Here is a 16318-nt window from a genome sequence, read left to right on the forward strand (position 1 = left end):
AGCTGAAGCTGTGTCTTCCCACCTCCATTGTCGACTTACGAAGTGTTTACCGCACGCCTTTTATTTCACCTCATTTCTGCATTTTTTTAAAAATTCTACCAAGAAACAGTTTCGTTATGTTTATACTGAAAAAGAATGGAAAATTCTACAAGATTTCTATTTTATGAAAAAGTACAAATTCAATTTACTTGTTACTGTGTTACTGACTGTTTGTTGAGGGCGATATCATTCCAGTACCCTTATGACAAAAGGCAAGCCAAGATAGAGCTTTTTCATTGTGCTAGAAAATGAAGATGTATTGAATCTCTTTAGATTTTCATTCTATTGTTGCCGCTGTCTGCCTTCACGAATTCGTAGTCTTCTTATCCAGCGATGGCTGTTCCAAAACTTTAAATAGTATAGTTTTTGAACGGATTTTTGAACGGATTCTCTTCAAACTTTACTGACGTGTTTGGGAAAGGGGACTTGTCTCCATGTCAACGTACACTTCTTGGGAAGTCGACTTTATAGCGATATAATCTATGTCGCCATTCGACTTATTAGAGTGTGATAAGTCGACATGGTAAGTTACATATCTTGTCATGTCGACATGATTATGAATTTTAAGTCAAATTGACAAGATGAAGTAACTCGTCATGGCGTCAAGTAGAATGACCCTTGAAAGTTTCCGTACGCGATAGAAAGAATGCTCTGTTGTCAATTCTCTCTATAACGCTATACTCCTATTTTAATTCTATGTCGCGGAAAACTTCGGCTATTAAAGCTCAACATCATACTTCAATCGATTATGGCTCAAATGACGTTCAATCATTACCTTTGCTATTATCTTTGAGCGTTGGAATGGCCGTCATCCAAATTCGAACTTTTCTGTCATGACTTGACCTATTTCGTGTTTTTCCCCTCTGTCGTCGAAATCAGAGGGCCTAATCTAGGGCAGGTTGTGCGCAAGGCCATTGTTCATCACTGTCATGATTGGCCACAACTTGGCGTCCTAAAAGGGCTGTATCGTTTCACTCAGCATGAGTCGACGCCTCGCATGTGAGCGACCTTGAAGGTAAAAGAGTTCATAGATAATGATGCAATTATGTCACATGTCTCTTGAGGTGTTTTTTCTTCACACGATGTATATTTATGATATTCACGCAAACACACACACAGACACACACACTCATTCACACATATTATGATTATACATAACCTGCTGCACATGAGCCAACAGCAGAATTCTTGTTTGTGTCGCTTGATGGAGCCCCCACTCATGCATTCACATGTGAAGCTGCTACGTCATCAAGTTTGTTCATTGTGATTTGTTGTAAATTTTGAAAACATCCTCATTCAGATCACTATAATAAAGACTGAAACGCTGTACTCACTATAACCAATGTATTCCGATGTTCGAAAGCAAAAGGTAATTTCTAAGAGCCGAGATTCGTGGGGTGCACATCGCATATCAATATTGGAAATCTGGTGGCCATGAGGACGCTCAGAAGCAACAATGCAAGAACTTATAAAATCAGATTGTCTTCTTATCAAAACGTTTCTAATTCACACCACTCTCGTGCTGATTGTTGAGACGACGAAGAGATCGACGTCCATCGTATTTTTCTTGTTGGTGTGTGAGTAATAAACAAACAACCGTAATGTGACCAAAGAAGAGTAAATAACAAGAGACAATTTTTTTTTCTCGCACGCTATAGTTTTCATGTGAATCAGGACACGTAAAGCAATAGCACACCTCCACATCTCCATTATCTTTTCTATCTTTGAACGTTCATGACCTCAATCAAATCAAAGATCGAGTACGAGTACGCACGCACCGTACCGTTGGATCGTTCGTATGCGCGCCGTTGAACGGACACGCAGGAGAAGTAAACACGAGGGAACGACGTTCTCATAATTCGATCTCCCTTCGATCGACGTTTCAGTCAACAAGTCGGCTGCTAATCAGCGACAGCCTACGCAGGTTCGCCATTCATACAGCTTTACCTCAGCTACCTGCTTGCCGCCGCGAGCGTTTCTTCTCCTGAAACATATTCGTGGGGAAAATAATTGCGGGTTGACTGTAACATTCATCTGTCTTGACATTCTGTTTGCAGGTGTACTATTATCTTCAAGTGGCGTAAAGATAAGCCATTAAGTGGAGCATGTGAATGGTTTGACACCTTCCCTGTTCACCTATTGTCTTAGTAGCCGCATTTCTTCGTTCTGTCACCACACTTGTGTGCGAGTAATAAACCATTGCGCTGCTGTGATGCAGGACGTCTCAAACATGACAGTCGACATTTCGCCCGACGTGGTCCGACCAGGCAGCGTAGTCGGCGGTCTAGGCGACGCGTGCGACACCATGCTCGCAACCATCCTCGTCGTCAGCTGCTTTGTCGCCTGCAAGAGCTCGTATGACTGTCTGCGACGATGGCGGGGCAAGCTGAATGTCGTGGTCATCGGCTGCGGCCCCGTGGGCCTGACTGCGGCTCTCATTGCCGTTCGGGGCGGCAGAGCGAAGACGATCACAGTGTACGAGGAAAAGACCAGGTCTCAGCTCATGGAACGACCGCACCAAATCGGCCTCGACACCCGTTCCGTTGGATTTCTCCGTAAGCTCGGCGTCGATTTCGACAACATGGAAGGCTGCTGGCACCAGGATCGCTTCTACACCAGAATCGGCATATTTCAGGAGTATGTCCTCAGTTTACTACAGCAACTCACAGAGCCACTCATTGACATACGCCTTGGGACCAAGGTAAAAATAATTTCATTTTGAGCACCGCTGATTCCTCGGGCACTTCCCCTCTTTCCTCTTCTCTCTCCCTTTCCTCTCTCTGTCTTTCGCCCTTTCTTTCTTTATTTCTGTCTTTCTTTCATCCTTCCCTTTCCCTCTCTTTGTATCTAAGCATCACGTTTATTTTGCTATCATCTCTTCGCTTATCGTCCATATAGCCGTTCTCTTTTTCTCAAAATGATTACCTGTGCTGTACACAGGTTGCGCGAGCTAAACAGCCGTTCGACACTACCTGTCTGTACCTCTATAGACATTTCTACGTTATTATCTTACATTGCTTTTGTATCGATCTCCATTTATCCTGGATATCGTTTTCGTCATATCATGTTTTCTTAGCTCTCTCGTGTTTTACAATTTATTGATCTATTCACTGAATTGTGTATCTGTCAACACAGAGTGAACATGTAGGCCGATAAGGTATGATAATGTGTGTGTATGTGTCACATGTGTGTGTTTGTGTCTCTTTGTCTTTGTTTCTGTGTTGTTACTTCCTTGAATATTTCATTTTGTCATACACCTGTCTTTTCGAAAAAGGGATGGTGCGCGCAGAGGCACAAATTAGAAAGTCATTGCTTTATGCGATGACTTATGTTACCGAAACAATAATTCGTTCAGTCACTTACTGCTCCCTGCCCTGTCTTCACGTATTCCGTCATTATAAGAAATGTGCAGGATGCTTAAGGTAGGGTAAAAAGTTTCTTTTTTTTTCTCTCCTTATGTTACCAAATATGCTTTATGTAAGGATAAGAAAATTTGCAGGTTATCTTAAAGAAGAAAAAAGAAACCCAAAGGTGAAATTTTAAGCCAAGTTAGGCAGGATGATAAAAATATTGTTTAACCTGATTATAAGACGCATAATCACCTTGAATTGTAGTTCTTAGTATTACATCTCAGTGAATGCCGTAGATAATTATCTACTTGACAGTGACGTCATGAATAAGACACGGTGTCACGAAAGTGTTTTCCTCCCCCCTGGATGATGAGATCACGATGCGTCCGTGAAATATCACGCGAAGAGTCAGGAAAGCAACAGTTCTCACACGGAAATGTAAAATTACTGACAGCTCATGGACAATAGCGTTAGGAGAACTTTGGGGGGGGGGGGATTGTCGTAGTCGTAGTGATTATAACAGCTGTTCAATGAACCCTAAGACATCGTTTATGACGATTTTCCCATTATGTAATGTGCATTTTCTTCAGTATCGCCGTGTTTTGTTATGTTTTGTTTTGTATTGTTTTTTTTTTTTTTGTACCAATGCTTTGTCTGTTCGTATTCTAACCATGGTGCGTATGATGACGAAGTTAGGTCACTCTATCTGACTGCGTACATTTCGGCACGCCTGATGATAGGCCTACATGCGTTTTACTTCCAGGTTAGTTTGTTTGTTTGTTGTTTTCATTCTCTCCGAAGTGTATCACTGGTTTATACCGTGGCCATCACGCTTTGAAGATGCGTTGTGGTTCGCACTTTCGCACATTTCAGCAGAATATCTATATAAAAAAAGGACCACCTGTAAAACAACAGCATTAACAGCAACAGCAGCAGCAGAAACATTAACAACAACAACAACAACAACAACAGTAGCAACAACGACAGCAATACTATCATCCATGCTTTACTGCTGCGCGGAACGACTTTTATCTGTCCTGGCGATCAGACTTCTCAGAAGGGCAGTGTTTGCGCACGACTGCGTCGACTGTGGCAAAGCGTCGTCGCATTTTTTACATCGTTCCAGCTTTGGAAACAAGCAGACGGTGGCAGAGAATGACGTGCCACCGAGCCTGGGCGCGTATTAGAAAATCTTGCATATATTCGATTATGTCGTCATCGGCTGTCTTGCTGGATGGCAGGTTGCTGATATCAACGAGAGGCGATGCTACGAGTGAATTTCTTTTTAAATTCAATTTGCATGACCATATCACCTTCTGTTGTACCTCCGAGAGTACATCGTCAGAGTTCGGTCTAGCGATTTGAACATGTTTCGCTCATATTATTAAAGAAGCCCGATGCTTTTGTTTGAGGGTGAAAAAAATCCAATAACCGGTGCGTAATTACCCTCGTCACTGGCACTTACTACAGGCCCAATGGTCAAATTTACGTCGGTGTATCGAGAATTACCCTAAAATCAGAACAGCGGGATCTAATAAATGACTATAGTATGGCATCAATCATGATGCAAGATGCAAAAAAAGATCACATCGGTCTCTCTAACAGAACTCAAGTTTATGAGTACGCTGTAATATTCTTCATCATTAGATTCTGACCAATACCTTGCGTGCTATATATATATCTTGCCGTTTAGAATTTTGGATATACGGTATTGGATTAGATTACCCATACATGACCTTGTATTAGAACAGTGAGGTATTCATGCATGAGCAAGCTGCATTCACCCAACGCTGGGTGTTCTTTGGCTATGGGGAACTTAATCCAGAAATTATAACCTTTGCCTTACGTAATCAAAGTTGTTTTGATATTCACAGCAATGTAATCAAACAAAATGTATAGAAAGTGTATGCACAAGCTAGGCTGATCTGAGACATAACATGTATATAGGCCTACAGTTATACCACAATATTTCTTAGAATGTTTAAGGCAACGTGACTTCAGATAAATAATGCAAAGAAATACAGTACGAGATTAAACAGAAAACATACACCATTTGACAAGTGCTTGCACCGTACCCAAGAGCAGTATCTTAACGCGTCTGTGGCGCCTCACTCCCGACACTATACTATTTCTTTATTCCCGGAGACAGACTAGCAAGCGAGGTTCGCAGCTTGGTATATCGGGATGTGATGGACTAAAGCGCCTCAACGAGGTCTTCATCAGATTGGCCAGGGCCATGATTGATCGTGTCGTGTCTACAGTTCCCGTCGGACAAACTGGTCAATGGCAGCCTGAAATATAGGGAGTAGCAGGGTTAATTACCTACCAAGTCATGAACAGTCCACCTTCTAGTGGAATCAATGAAGCATTTACAGGCCATACAGTGTAATGTTATTGTTGCTGTTGTCAGAATTTCAATGAAATTATTCGGATTCGGCTGAATACCACTTAACACATTGATTATCCAGGTTTTATTCTACTCACATGATGATTCTCCTATGTTATATTTTCCTTTCAATATTCAAGATTCCATATCAATCAACATTAATCGATGTCCATGTAGAACCTCTTGGAGTCCTTATTTTTGCCATTGTTTTTAAAGGAAGAATATAGGGCACTAATCCTATACTTTCACAAAGCCCAACTGGGCTGTCAAAACCATCAAGGTTTCCTAGGGAACGAGGAATGCTTTCTCTCAAGTAAAGCCAATGGCAAAATGCACATTGCAAAGAGAGAGAGAGAGAGAGGGGGGGGGGGTCTCTCTTTCAAAAGAAAACAAACTAACTAACTAGCTAACTAACTACCTTGACGAGTCTTCCCTTAAATTCGGCATAAGACTGATGTGTGACTGAATGTATTGTTAAAACACGCGTACACCCGTCCGCTATCTCAAGCAGCTCTCGACACAATTCACTATCGTTGCATACACTCCTTTGCTGCTATATATTCCGTTTATATTTATTTCTTTTTCATTTTTTTTTTGTTCAAAGAAACACTCGGCTTAAGTTCAATTATAACTAAAGAGTAAAGACAAAGACACAAAAGCAAATGATCAAAGGGACTTAAGAAACCTATCGAAAGTGCATAACTTTGAAACTTTGAAAGTGACATGACTTTCACCAGACTGTTGAAGCGGTCGTATAGTCATGCATTATATACATCCGACATGAATTAGGTGATAACATCATTGTCAATGATTCATCCATTCGATTATGCATGGTATGTTCATGTGTATAGTATGTCGTATATGCATAATTATTAATGTACAAATACATACAATGTAGTTCAAAAGATTATGATGAAAAATTAAATAGAAATAGAATAAAGATAAGTAAAACATGATTATTGTAAAGTAGTTGAGCAACTCCAACCCCAACCCCTGAAATGTCGTCTGTGCGAGGTTATTACAATTCCACAATGAATTGATTTGATTTATAACTTAATTTAGAAAAGAAATTTTGTCATTATAGCGTGCAGGTCAGTGGCGAGGGACTTGCTAGGTGCTGACGTCATCAGCTCATGTATAAGCGCAATGAACGACTGTGAACACAATCATGATTTCGTAATATATATATATATATATATATATATATATATATATATATATATATAAGTTGGTACGCATAACCAAATACTTTGAAACTTTCCCATGTTCGTTAAAGCGTATCCTAGACAATAATAGCATAAATTTGATTACACTTTGAACTATTCCGTTAAGAGGAAGTAGGCAAATGAGCAGAGAGAAAGATAAAGAAATAGATAGAGAGAGAAAGATAGACATATATAGAGAGGGGGAGGAGAGAATCGCGATGCACGTGATTTTTAAGTTGGCTAAAGTCATACAAGATTCCTTCGACCACATACACCTGAAGTCCAGATGTGAAGCAAAACTCTGAAGTTAGCAGAATAATAAACTCTAAAGTCCAGCTGGTCTTTGATCTTCAACACGGAGATGTGAACCGTTTGTCTTTACATGTACCTTTTACCCTATACGGAGGTCTACCTTGAAATAAGAACGCGTACATTATATTGACATGATTATTAATATTACAGAGATGGCTAGGGCATTTTCCGTCTTTATCATTTAATTTTTATTGACACACTTCAGCACAAGTTCCAATTAACATCTGCTAGTCTAATGGCTATTCGATTATAATATTTGAAATGTGATAACGTTATCTACGAACGTACGACCAAGAACGAAAAATCGCACCTTGTATGAAGTGTGGTATCTCCATATAGGTGTAGTTAGCATCAATGACGGAAATAAAACATCTTTTGGAACAACATGGCAGGTGCTTGCGATCGTTTACCGGAACTAGCACTCACAGCCTTATGTAATACCAAATTCCTTCGTTGTCTTGACAGTTATTCCCCGCTTATGCTGTCGTATATGAGATTTGAATTACGGATGACACACAAAAACAAAGTTGATCCAGAGGACGCACACGCACCCACTGGCGCCTCAATATTACGTCCTCTCAATTTGAATCAAGACTTCTGCATGATTGTACATCCATTACTATTTGATATTTCTCCGTTGAGGTTGATAAGTTTTTATCCAGGCACCTGAATCTTATATACGTTTGGATACTGAACACGCAAGTTCTTCTTTTCTCAACCATCATTTCCAGTATATTCTGTGTCAACCATCTGTGAGTTATTCATGGAAAACGTTTTACAGGCAAAAGTCATGAAAGGGGCATGCGTTAAAAAGTGTGCATTGATTACCAATATGCACGGCATATGGCTGATTTTGTTCGCATTTTTTTGTATGACAGCGCATAAAATTTTCAACTATTAAAGACAGTACATTGTATGCGATTGCAGTAAATAAATGATCGTGAAAAAATGGATTTTTTTTAACGAATAAATAGATTTCAGTATATATAATTATAGAGAAAGACTAATGAATACGTATTAGTAGATGTTTCCTGGTAGTAGCAAACATGGATATAACGCATTATAATATATCATATTTTCCGTAATTATCATACGGACAACAGGTCAATCTCCTTTAACAAGTTGTTGGCATACGATTGAAAACTGAAGTTTTCTTGACCTAATAGGAAAAAATAGCACGATCATTACGTATTTTACTGGTTCATCGGATTTTAATAGTCTAAAAAATAGTATTTTCCATCATCATGTTCATGTTCCCTGTTAAATCGGTTACAGTCTGAGATATTTTATGAACATCTTGCTCTCAGGAAGCATTCAGGGAAAGTTTTAAGGCATCCTTTGAATTCGACGATTAACGCTAAGCGTCTTTAACAGCTAAGCGATTTGTCATTTTACGAGAAAATGAGAAAGGGATTCGGAGAGTGTAATGGATGATTCGCGCGCATGTTGTTTCATGGGCGGCCAACACGTTTCACTTTGCCTCTCCTCCGTACCCCCCCCCCCCCCCCCCCCCCGCCATTCTCCTTCATTTATCTAACTATCTCTCTTTTTCCTCTCTTCCCCTTATGTGTAGTTCAATATTGCAATGCCACCTCTGAGTGGCACACGCGCACGCATTGGTGAATTTCTAATGGGAGAACGGGTTTGTTTTTAATTTCCTGTCAAACATCTCTCGGCTAATTCTAGTCCGTTACGTCGACAAGGAGTTTGTATTGCGCGACACCATGAGTAGGATGGGTAAGCAGAGCGGAAGGCAGGGCCCTTAAGCATTACTAGAATGGCGTCCTTTCTAAGGCGACCTCAGTACGCTTTTTTACTTGTTTGTATAATGTGCAGCATAGTCTGTCTGACTCCTCTTCTCATGCCATCTATCTCGGTATCTATCCACCTACATCCATTTTTCGATGCTACATCCATCTACTATACATCTGTCTGTGTGTCTATCTATCTATCTATCTATATCTATCTATCTACCTATCAATCTATCTATATCTATCTATCTATCTATATCTATCTATCTATATCTATCTATCTATCTATCTATCTATCTATCTCTATCTATCTATCTCTATCTATCTATCTCTATCTGTCTATCTATCTATCTATATCTATCTATCTATCTATATCTATCTATCTATCTGTCTGTCTATCTATCTATCTATCTGTCTATCTATTTATCTGTCTATCTATCTCTTTATCTATCTATCTATATCTATCTATCTATCTTTCTCTATCTATCTATCGATCTATATCTGTCTATCTATATCTATCTATATCTATCTATATCTATATCTATCTATCTACCTACCTATCTATACCTATCTATCTATATCTATCTATCTATCTATCTATCTATCTATCTATCTATCTATCTATCTATATCTATCTATCTATATCTATCTATCTATATCTATCTATCTCTCTATCTATCTATATATATATATATATATATATATATATATATATATATATATATGTTTCTCCGTCTCGAATGTCGATGTGCCTGTCTCGTTTGGAGTATACATGATATTGTTCCATAGATCAAGATGACCATGAGAGGGCCTGGAGACTTTGGTGTATGATATTTTGTTCAGTAAACGGGGGAAACCCCTACGAGACAGGGAATTGGCGGAAGGGAAGACAGGGAATTGTTCTCTCTGCGCACACTGCAGGACCAAGCGACTGCATTCTTGTTATGTCATAACTTTTGCGAATAGATTATTTTTAACTACTTTATCTTCTTGATGACAAGATTTGGATGCTGTAACTGGTAAAGCCAGGTACATACGGATATATTCCACTCTATTCTTCTACTTCTTCCTTTCTCTCTTCGTGGTACTTTATCCCGATTGCTAAACAGAAGCCCTGTCGTTGCTATCTGATCAAGATAGCAATCCTGAGGAAGGGCCAAAGTACGCCAATCAAAAGACCGTTCCTTCCAGGAGTGAGTGAGATGGGGAGACTCTGAGAGAGGGAGGGGGAGACCCATACATACGAAAATCCGTTCTCTATGCCGCCATGCTGCGCACAATACCCGCTGCTTTCCGTCTTGTAAGGCGCCATAATAATTTAAGGAAGCTATATCATACGAGCTTCGTATGATACTGATGTAGCGCGTTATCTGCTGGATATTAGATAGGGATAGGGGGTAAAGGACTTGTGCAGACGACAATTAGAAAAATATGGCCATCTCGGATTATCCTCTACCAGCACACGTGGAAGGACATTTCGAATTCCTCTCGGAGAGTGTGTCCTCGGATGAGGTAGACCGAGGACATCTGTGGGCTTAGATGTGCTGTTGGTTGACGATCACACAATGACGATATCGATAGCAAGAGCTGCAAGGCTATAATAAGTTAGCGACCGATGTGATTTTTCCCCCTCCGGCGCTTTATAGCAGCAGCATGCATGCTCAACTATCCGTAGACAGGTGTTCGGCAGTGCAATTTGTCAGCAGCAATAATTAATTCTCACAGATGAGATTCTCAAAGGCCTTACAGTCAAACACTTGCTCCACCTGCGACGTCAAAGTTTACTGGACAGCCTGCAGCATGCAAAAGGACCCCACCTTGCTTTCTTTCAACTGCCTGCTACATGCGTGCTCGCTCAGTGCATCAGGACGTGCAGGAGTTGTCGGTGTGTGATTGCTTCAAGGATAATGAGTTTCTTAAAGACATTTCTTACCATTTGCAGATGAAACAAAACTCAGTTTTAGTGCTTCAATATAGTTCTACAATGTGAGTAAGGGATAGAAACAACCAATGTAGATATGTTAATCAGTATCATCATTGTGAAGTATTGTTGATACATGTATACAAATTTTGATGAATACTTATATTACAATGAAATTGTTTCTAGAATAACATTTATTCAGCTACAGTTATGGTTTATTGAGAAAAATAGTGATAATTCCTTATTTTAGGCTTTGATTATTGCGAAATTTTTGCATGGTGATAGCATGCTTGTGATACAATGTCACTGACCTACACAATTGTCTATGCATCAAATGTTATAACTCGAACATTTTTGAATCACTGCTCCCTATGGTAAACAATACCTTTAACGCGTGCACAGACACACCCACAAAAACACACACTGTGACACATGTGCACACACACATACACACACACACACACACACACACATCAGACCACACACATACATACGCACGCCAGTTTCCCACGTTAATCTTGCTTTTTGTTTGCCATTTCATTCAAAGGCACATGGAAATCATGCAAGCGATATTACAGATAGGCCTACATCAAAACATTGATGGAAATGCATCAGGTGCAAAGATAGTTTACAGATTAAGATTAAAATCTCACGAAGTAAGTCGGCTTGATCAAAAATGTGGACATGCAAAACATTACTGATAATGTTCATTCATTCTATGAGATACGTTTCTCATAATGTCTACGTTAAATGGTACCTAATCAAACCTTTCACAGTTTGCTTCCAATTATGTAATGACATTCACATTATAAAATGAGAATACCATGGTTGCCTTAATTTAGACACAGAATAAACAGTGCAACATTTCACAAGGACGACGTTTCTTAGAACCAACTGTATGCATGCGTTCGTCTTTTTTTTTTCCACGATGCGATCTGCATGATGTGTGTATATATATTGACAGACAATTATTCTGAATAAATTTCACGAAATAAGATCAATTATGGATCCGTCGGCTTAATTTGACATATCAAGATGTTGACGGCTAAGGTAAGAGGAAAATTACACATGTTTTCAGAAAGTATGATAACTGTTCGATCGAGTTCAGTTATCAAATGTTTGATGATGACCTCCTTCAAAGAAGCCTTTTTAGTCATAGACTATGTCGCTTTTATAGAAATCCTTTTTTTTTCTTGCTAAAAGCTAAAAAGCTGAAACATATTTCCCATTGGAGGCTTCTGAGTTTACAATATGTGGCGTCCGACTTATCGCCAGAGCATGCAGATGAAACGAAATCCGGCGAGAAATATCATGAAATATCGATCTCACGCACACGAAATATATGAGGGAAATGCTCATGCGGCGTCGCGATCACGTGACCAATAAATCGCGCTACATCAAGCAAGTTACCGATAATAAACATAGTCGTAAGCATCTCAATTTGTGTCCGACGTCACTCAAATTTGCACTGATGTGTTATGAATTGTTAGTTTCTCTTTGAAGTATAGCATTCATTCTCTCCTGACGAATAGGCTTTGGCAGGATTGAAAATGAAAATGAAATCATGTTCATATACTGCAGACGGCCGCCACCGTAGGCTTCGCTCGTTGTAAGAGAATACCTACATAATATTTGCTGTACATAGTTGCAGAATACAGTATACAACAAAGAATGTAGAAACTGGCGTTATCCTATAGCCATGCTCTGGATTTGATGGTCAAGGTATAATGCTTTTGTACTGAATAATTTGAGCGGGTGTTCGTGTTATCTGTGATGCTTGTGTTAAATTAGGTGTTGAATACAGTGTGAATGAATGCATGAATATTGGAATGAATGGACAAAATTATTGCATTATTTTTGGGAGTTTTACAGCGAATGAAAACAAAAACTGTTTTGCCATTATACTGTAATCAACCTCTTATTATGTAGGCCTATATATATATATATATATATATATATATATATATATATATATATATATAAACACATACGCAACAACAAGAGCGAAATAATTAAACGTGTTTTCTGAGAAATTGAATGTCAAGTGGTATAGGTTTTACAACGCTATAATCGGAATCATACACATCTGTTAACATAATATCCCTAAATACACTCGAGTTTGCTCATTCATTACAGAATGCATTAATTTCAAGATTTTTGTTGCCTTTTTTTTCAAATCTCACTATGACGATTTTCCTACTGCAGAAGTAGATCGAAATAATCCTTAAAATTCGTAATCCCTGCGAATATGTTTGTACTTCATTAAACGTATTTCATGATGATCATTATTTTGCATTAATGTCAGCAGCTCATAACATTCAGATTATAGGCGATGTGCACAACGCAGCCTCTGTTATCATTTGAAATCTGTCTGATTCCTGCCTGAAATCTCCCAGACAGGATGTGAAGCTACCCCTTGGAGACGGAGACGCGAGTCGAAAATCAAGGCTATTCATAATGGTAATGATAATGATCAGGGATAAAGGATATGGCGTTTCCAAAGATCTGCCTCATGAAGCTTTTTAATGGAGTAATTCGTCACGTAGAAAATGTACGTCATTGAACGTTTCTATTTCTCGTTTATTTGCAGGTTTTGAGCAAATATTATTCTTTGTTGTTGAAACCGTAGACGTCGAAGTCAAGATCTGCCTATGTTTGTGGTCTTCCGAGTTGCTATACCGTTTACGTTATTTTGATGATAACAGTGTATGATATTTTTGTTTTTCTGATTATTCTGTTATGTTGTCGAATTATCCCCTCGTCATAGCACAACATAAATTTGTATCAACAATCATTTCTTTTCACGCATTATGTTTCATTTGGCATTTAACTCTGAAAAAAATTACAAGTATTAAATCAAAGAGGAAAAACACTAAATGATTGTATATGTCATTCAGCTTGTTGCAACGTATTTTAATGTCTTTTTTTTTTATTCATTATTGTTTGACTAGAAGATGATTCAGTTTGATTATCATGTACGTTCGAGAATGTGTAGATTGCCATTATGGTGAAGTTGAGGGTAAACTTATCTCATTCGTTGTAAAATGAAATCATAATTAGGGATCTTACCTTCCTAACAGATTCGTTTAATCAATTGCAGATTTCTGCTTTTTCCGAACGTCGACTTTACTCTACATAGTAGTAGTCTGTACCGGAAAATCCCCGATTATGTCTAGTTCCTTGTATGGCCAAGATTTTTGCGTTATATCACCTTCTCCTGCGTTAATGGATTTTTACAGTCGAGCTCGATGGGTGCACCTCCCTGATCGGCTTGATGGGTGGTAAAATGATGCGAGAGAGAGAGAGAGGGGGGGGGGAGGGGAGACATCACGACTCTGTCGTCTATTTTGTCTATGAATGAATGAATGAATGAAGAGAGAAGAGTCCTTCACTGTTTTCCAGGAGCGTTAAGTGAATTTGGTACCAGGGAAGACAAACTCATGCAGGGCGCCGCAACCATGGCGACTTCCGTCGATTACTCCGGGAATGCCTTCGTTGCTAAGCGAAAGGTATAATAACTGGTGAGCACGCCCCCATATCCCGGAGGGGGTAAAGAAATAATGAGAGGAAGCCCTCGTTCCCAGAGCACATTCGCTGTGGGGTCGTCGCGAGATCACAGTTTACGCGAGGAAATAATTGTGTGTGAACCTGATTACACGTGCAAATTAGCCTGTTGTGTTTGTTCTCCTTTCTCAATTCCTCCTCCTGCTCTCCTTTTACTTATTCTTTTAATGTACCTGCAACACCACCATCTTCTTCTCCTCATCCCTACTGGTCTCATCCTCTGCTTACTTATCATTTTATCTCTTTCATCTTCCTCCTTCATCTTCTTCGCCAAATTTTATGTTTATATACACTGACATCATTTTGCATGCTGATCACATTGGAGATTACGATTGCACTGATCAGATGAAAATGTGAACTGATGAGCTGATGCTATACGTATATTGCCCGAATTCACGAAGGTGGTACAAATGAAACCATGGTTTAAACCATGGACAATAACCATGGAGCACCAAGTGTCGCACGGAATATTTCGTTACGAAATTGGTCATTTCGTCGACAAAATTACCGTTTCGTTAGCAAAATTATAATTTCGTGGACGAAATGTTCATTTAGGTATACAAAATGTTGTCATCTCGTTTAAAAATAATTATTTCATCGACGAAATGACTGATTTCGTAACGAAATATTCCATGCGACACTTGGCGCTACATGGTTTTTGTCCATGGTTTAAACCATGGTTTAATTTGTCCCACCTTCGTGAATTCGGGCCATAGAGTACATCTGGTGGATCATTCATTACTGCCGCTTCTTATTATCTGCTTGATAGCAAATACAGTAATTATAGGATGATTAAATCAATGGCAATATTAAAGTGATTACCCTGTGCAGATATTCGTAGAGAGTCTGGGATGATAATGATATTGCTTGCGATTTGACTCCCTTTTGTCACAAACAATACTGTTGTTGACAGATAGTAACAATAGTAGTTATATTGGTGATGTAAAGCGCATTTCAAACGAAAAGCACTCGGAGAGGGCCAGACTACGCTAAGGACACGGGATCACTAGCGCGCCATAGATCTGGGCAGGAGCCCTTTCGAACATATTGGATCCGAATCACTATCCAGATCAGGGCGGATCTAGGAATTCCGTAAAGAGGGGGCGCGTTTACAAAATTAAAGGGGGGCGCACGCACCCCTCCCCCATTTTTTCTTTTTATTTCTTTTGTTTCAACAAAAAATAAGGGGGCGTGCGCCGGTTGCGATCCTCCCTAGATCGCCACCGCAGATCACCACTGAAGACGTATATTACCTTTTCTGTGTACCACAACGAACTTATTCTGGAAATGTAATAGAAAATCTTGTCATATCTTTTAGGGTAATAGTGTTGACAGACAAACAAACGAATAAACAGATAAACAAGCAAACCTACAAAGGCTTAAAAGAAAAAAAATTGGAGGAGGTAATGTAGAAAGTTAAGAATGGAAGTGATGATCGCAGCTGCTTCGGTAGTTTGTTTCAAATGAACAGGGTAACCGTAACTAACTTCACTTGTCAGATTTTATATCAATAAGAGATAACCGCAGTGCAGTTATGTTGGTGCCAGAGCACAAAGAGATTAGTAGGGGGATCTATATACACCTTTTGAAAGATCAACCAGGGATTCAGGGGCAGGGCGTGATTATTACATGCATTGATAAAACGACGAACTTGTTACCTCATAATTATGTCTTTTTATTTCCACAGGCAACCGTTATCTTTTCAAGAAGGGGAGATTTCCAAAGAAATGCAGAAATTTAGATATGCATGGATTTGATCGGCAGTGGTTAAAGAAAGAGAGAGAGCGCGG

General features: G+C 39.3%; 1 protein-coding gene across 1 annotated transcript in view; it reads left to right on the forward strand.

Moving 5' to 3' along the window:
* Positions 1-2269: 2269 nt before the first annotated feature.
* LOC139723189 (uncharacterized) overlaps positions 2270-16318 on the forward strand; it is a 91949-nt gene continuing 77900 nt past the window's right edge. The window contains exon 1 of the mRNA XM_071634446.1: positions 2270-2740. Coding sequence (XP_071490547.1) covers positions 2270-2740 — 471 coding nt within the window. The remainder of the gene's footprint in view (positions 2741-16318) is intronic.

Source organism: Diadema antillarum, unplaced genomic scaffold, assembly GCF_040938485.1.
Source record: "Diadema antillarum isolate AM-2024a unplaced genomic scaffold, OU_Dant_1.0 scf00000182, whole genome shotgun sequence".
NCBI lineage: Eukaryota > Metazoa > Echinodermata > Echinoidea > Diadematoida > Diadematidae > Diadema > Diadema antillarum.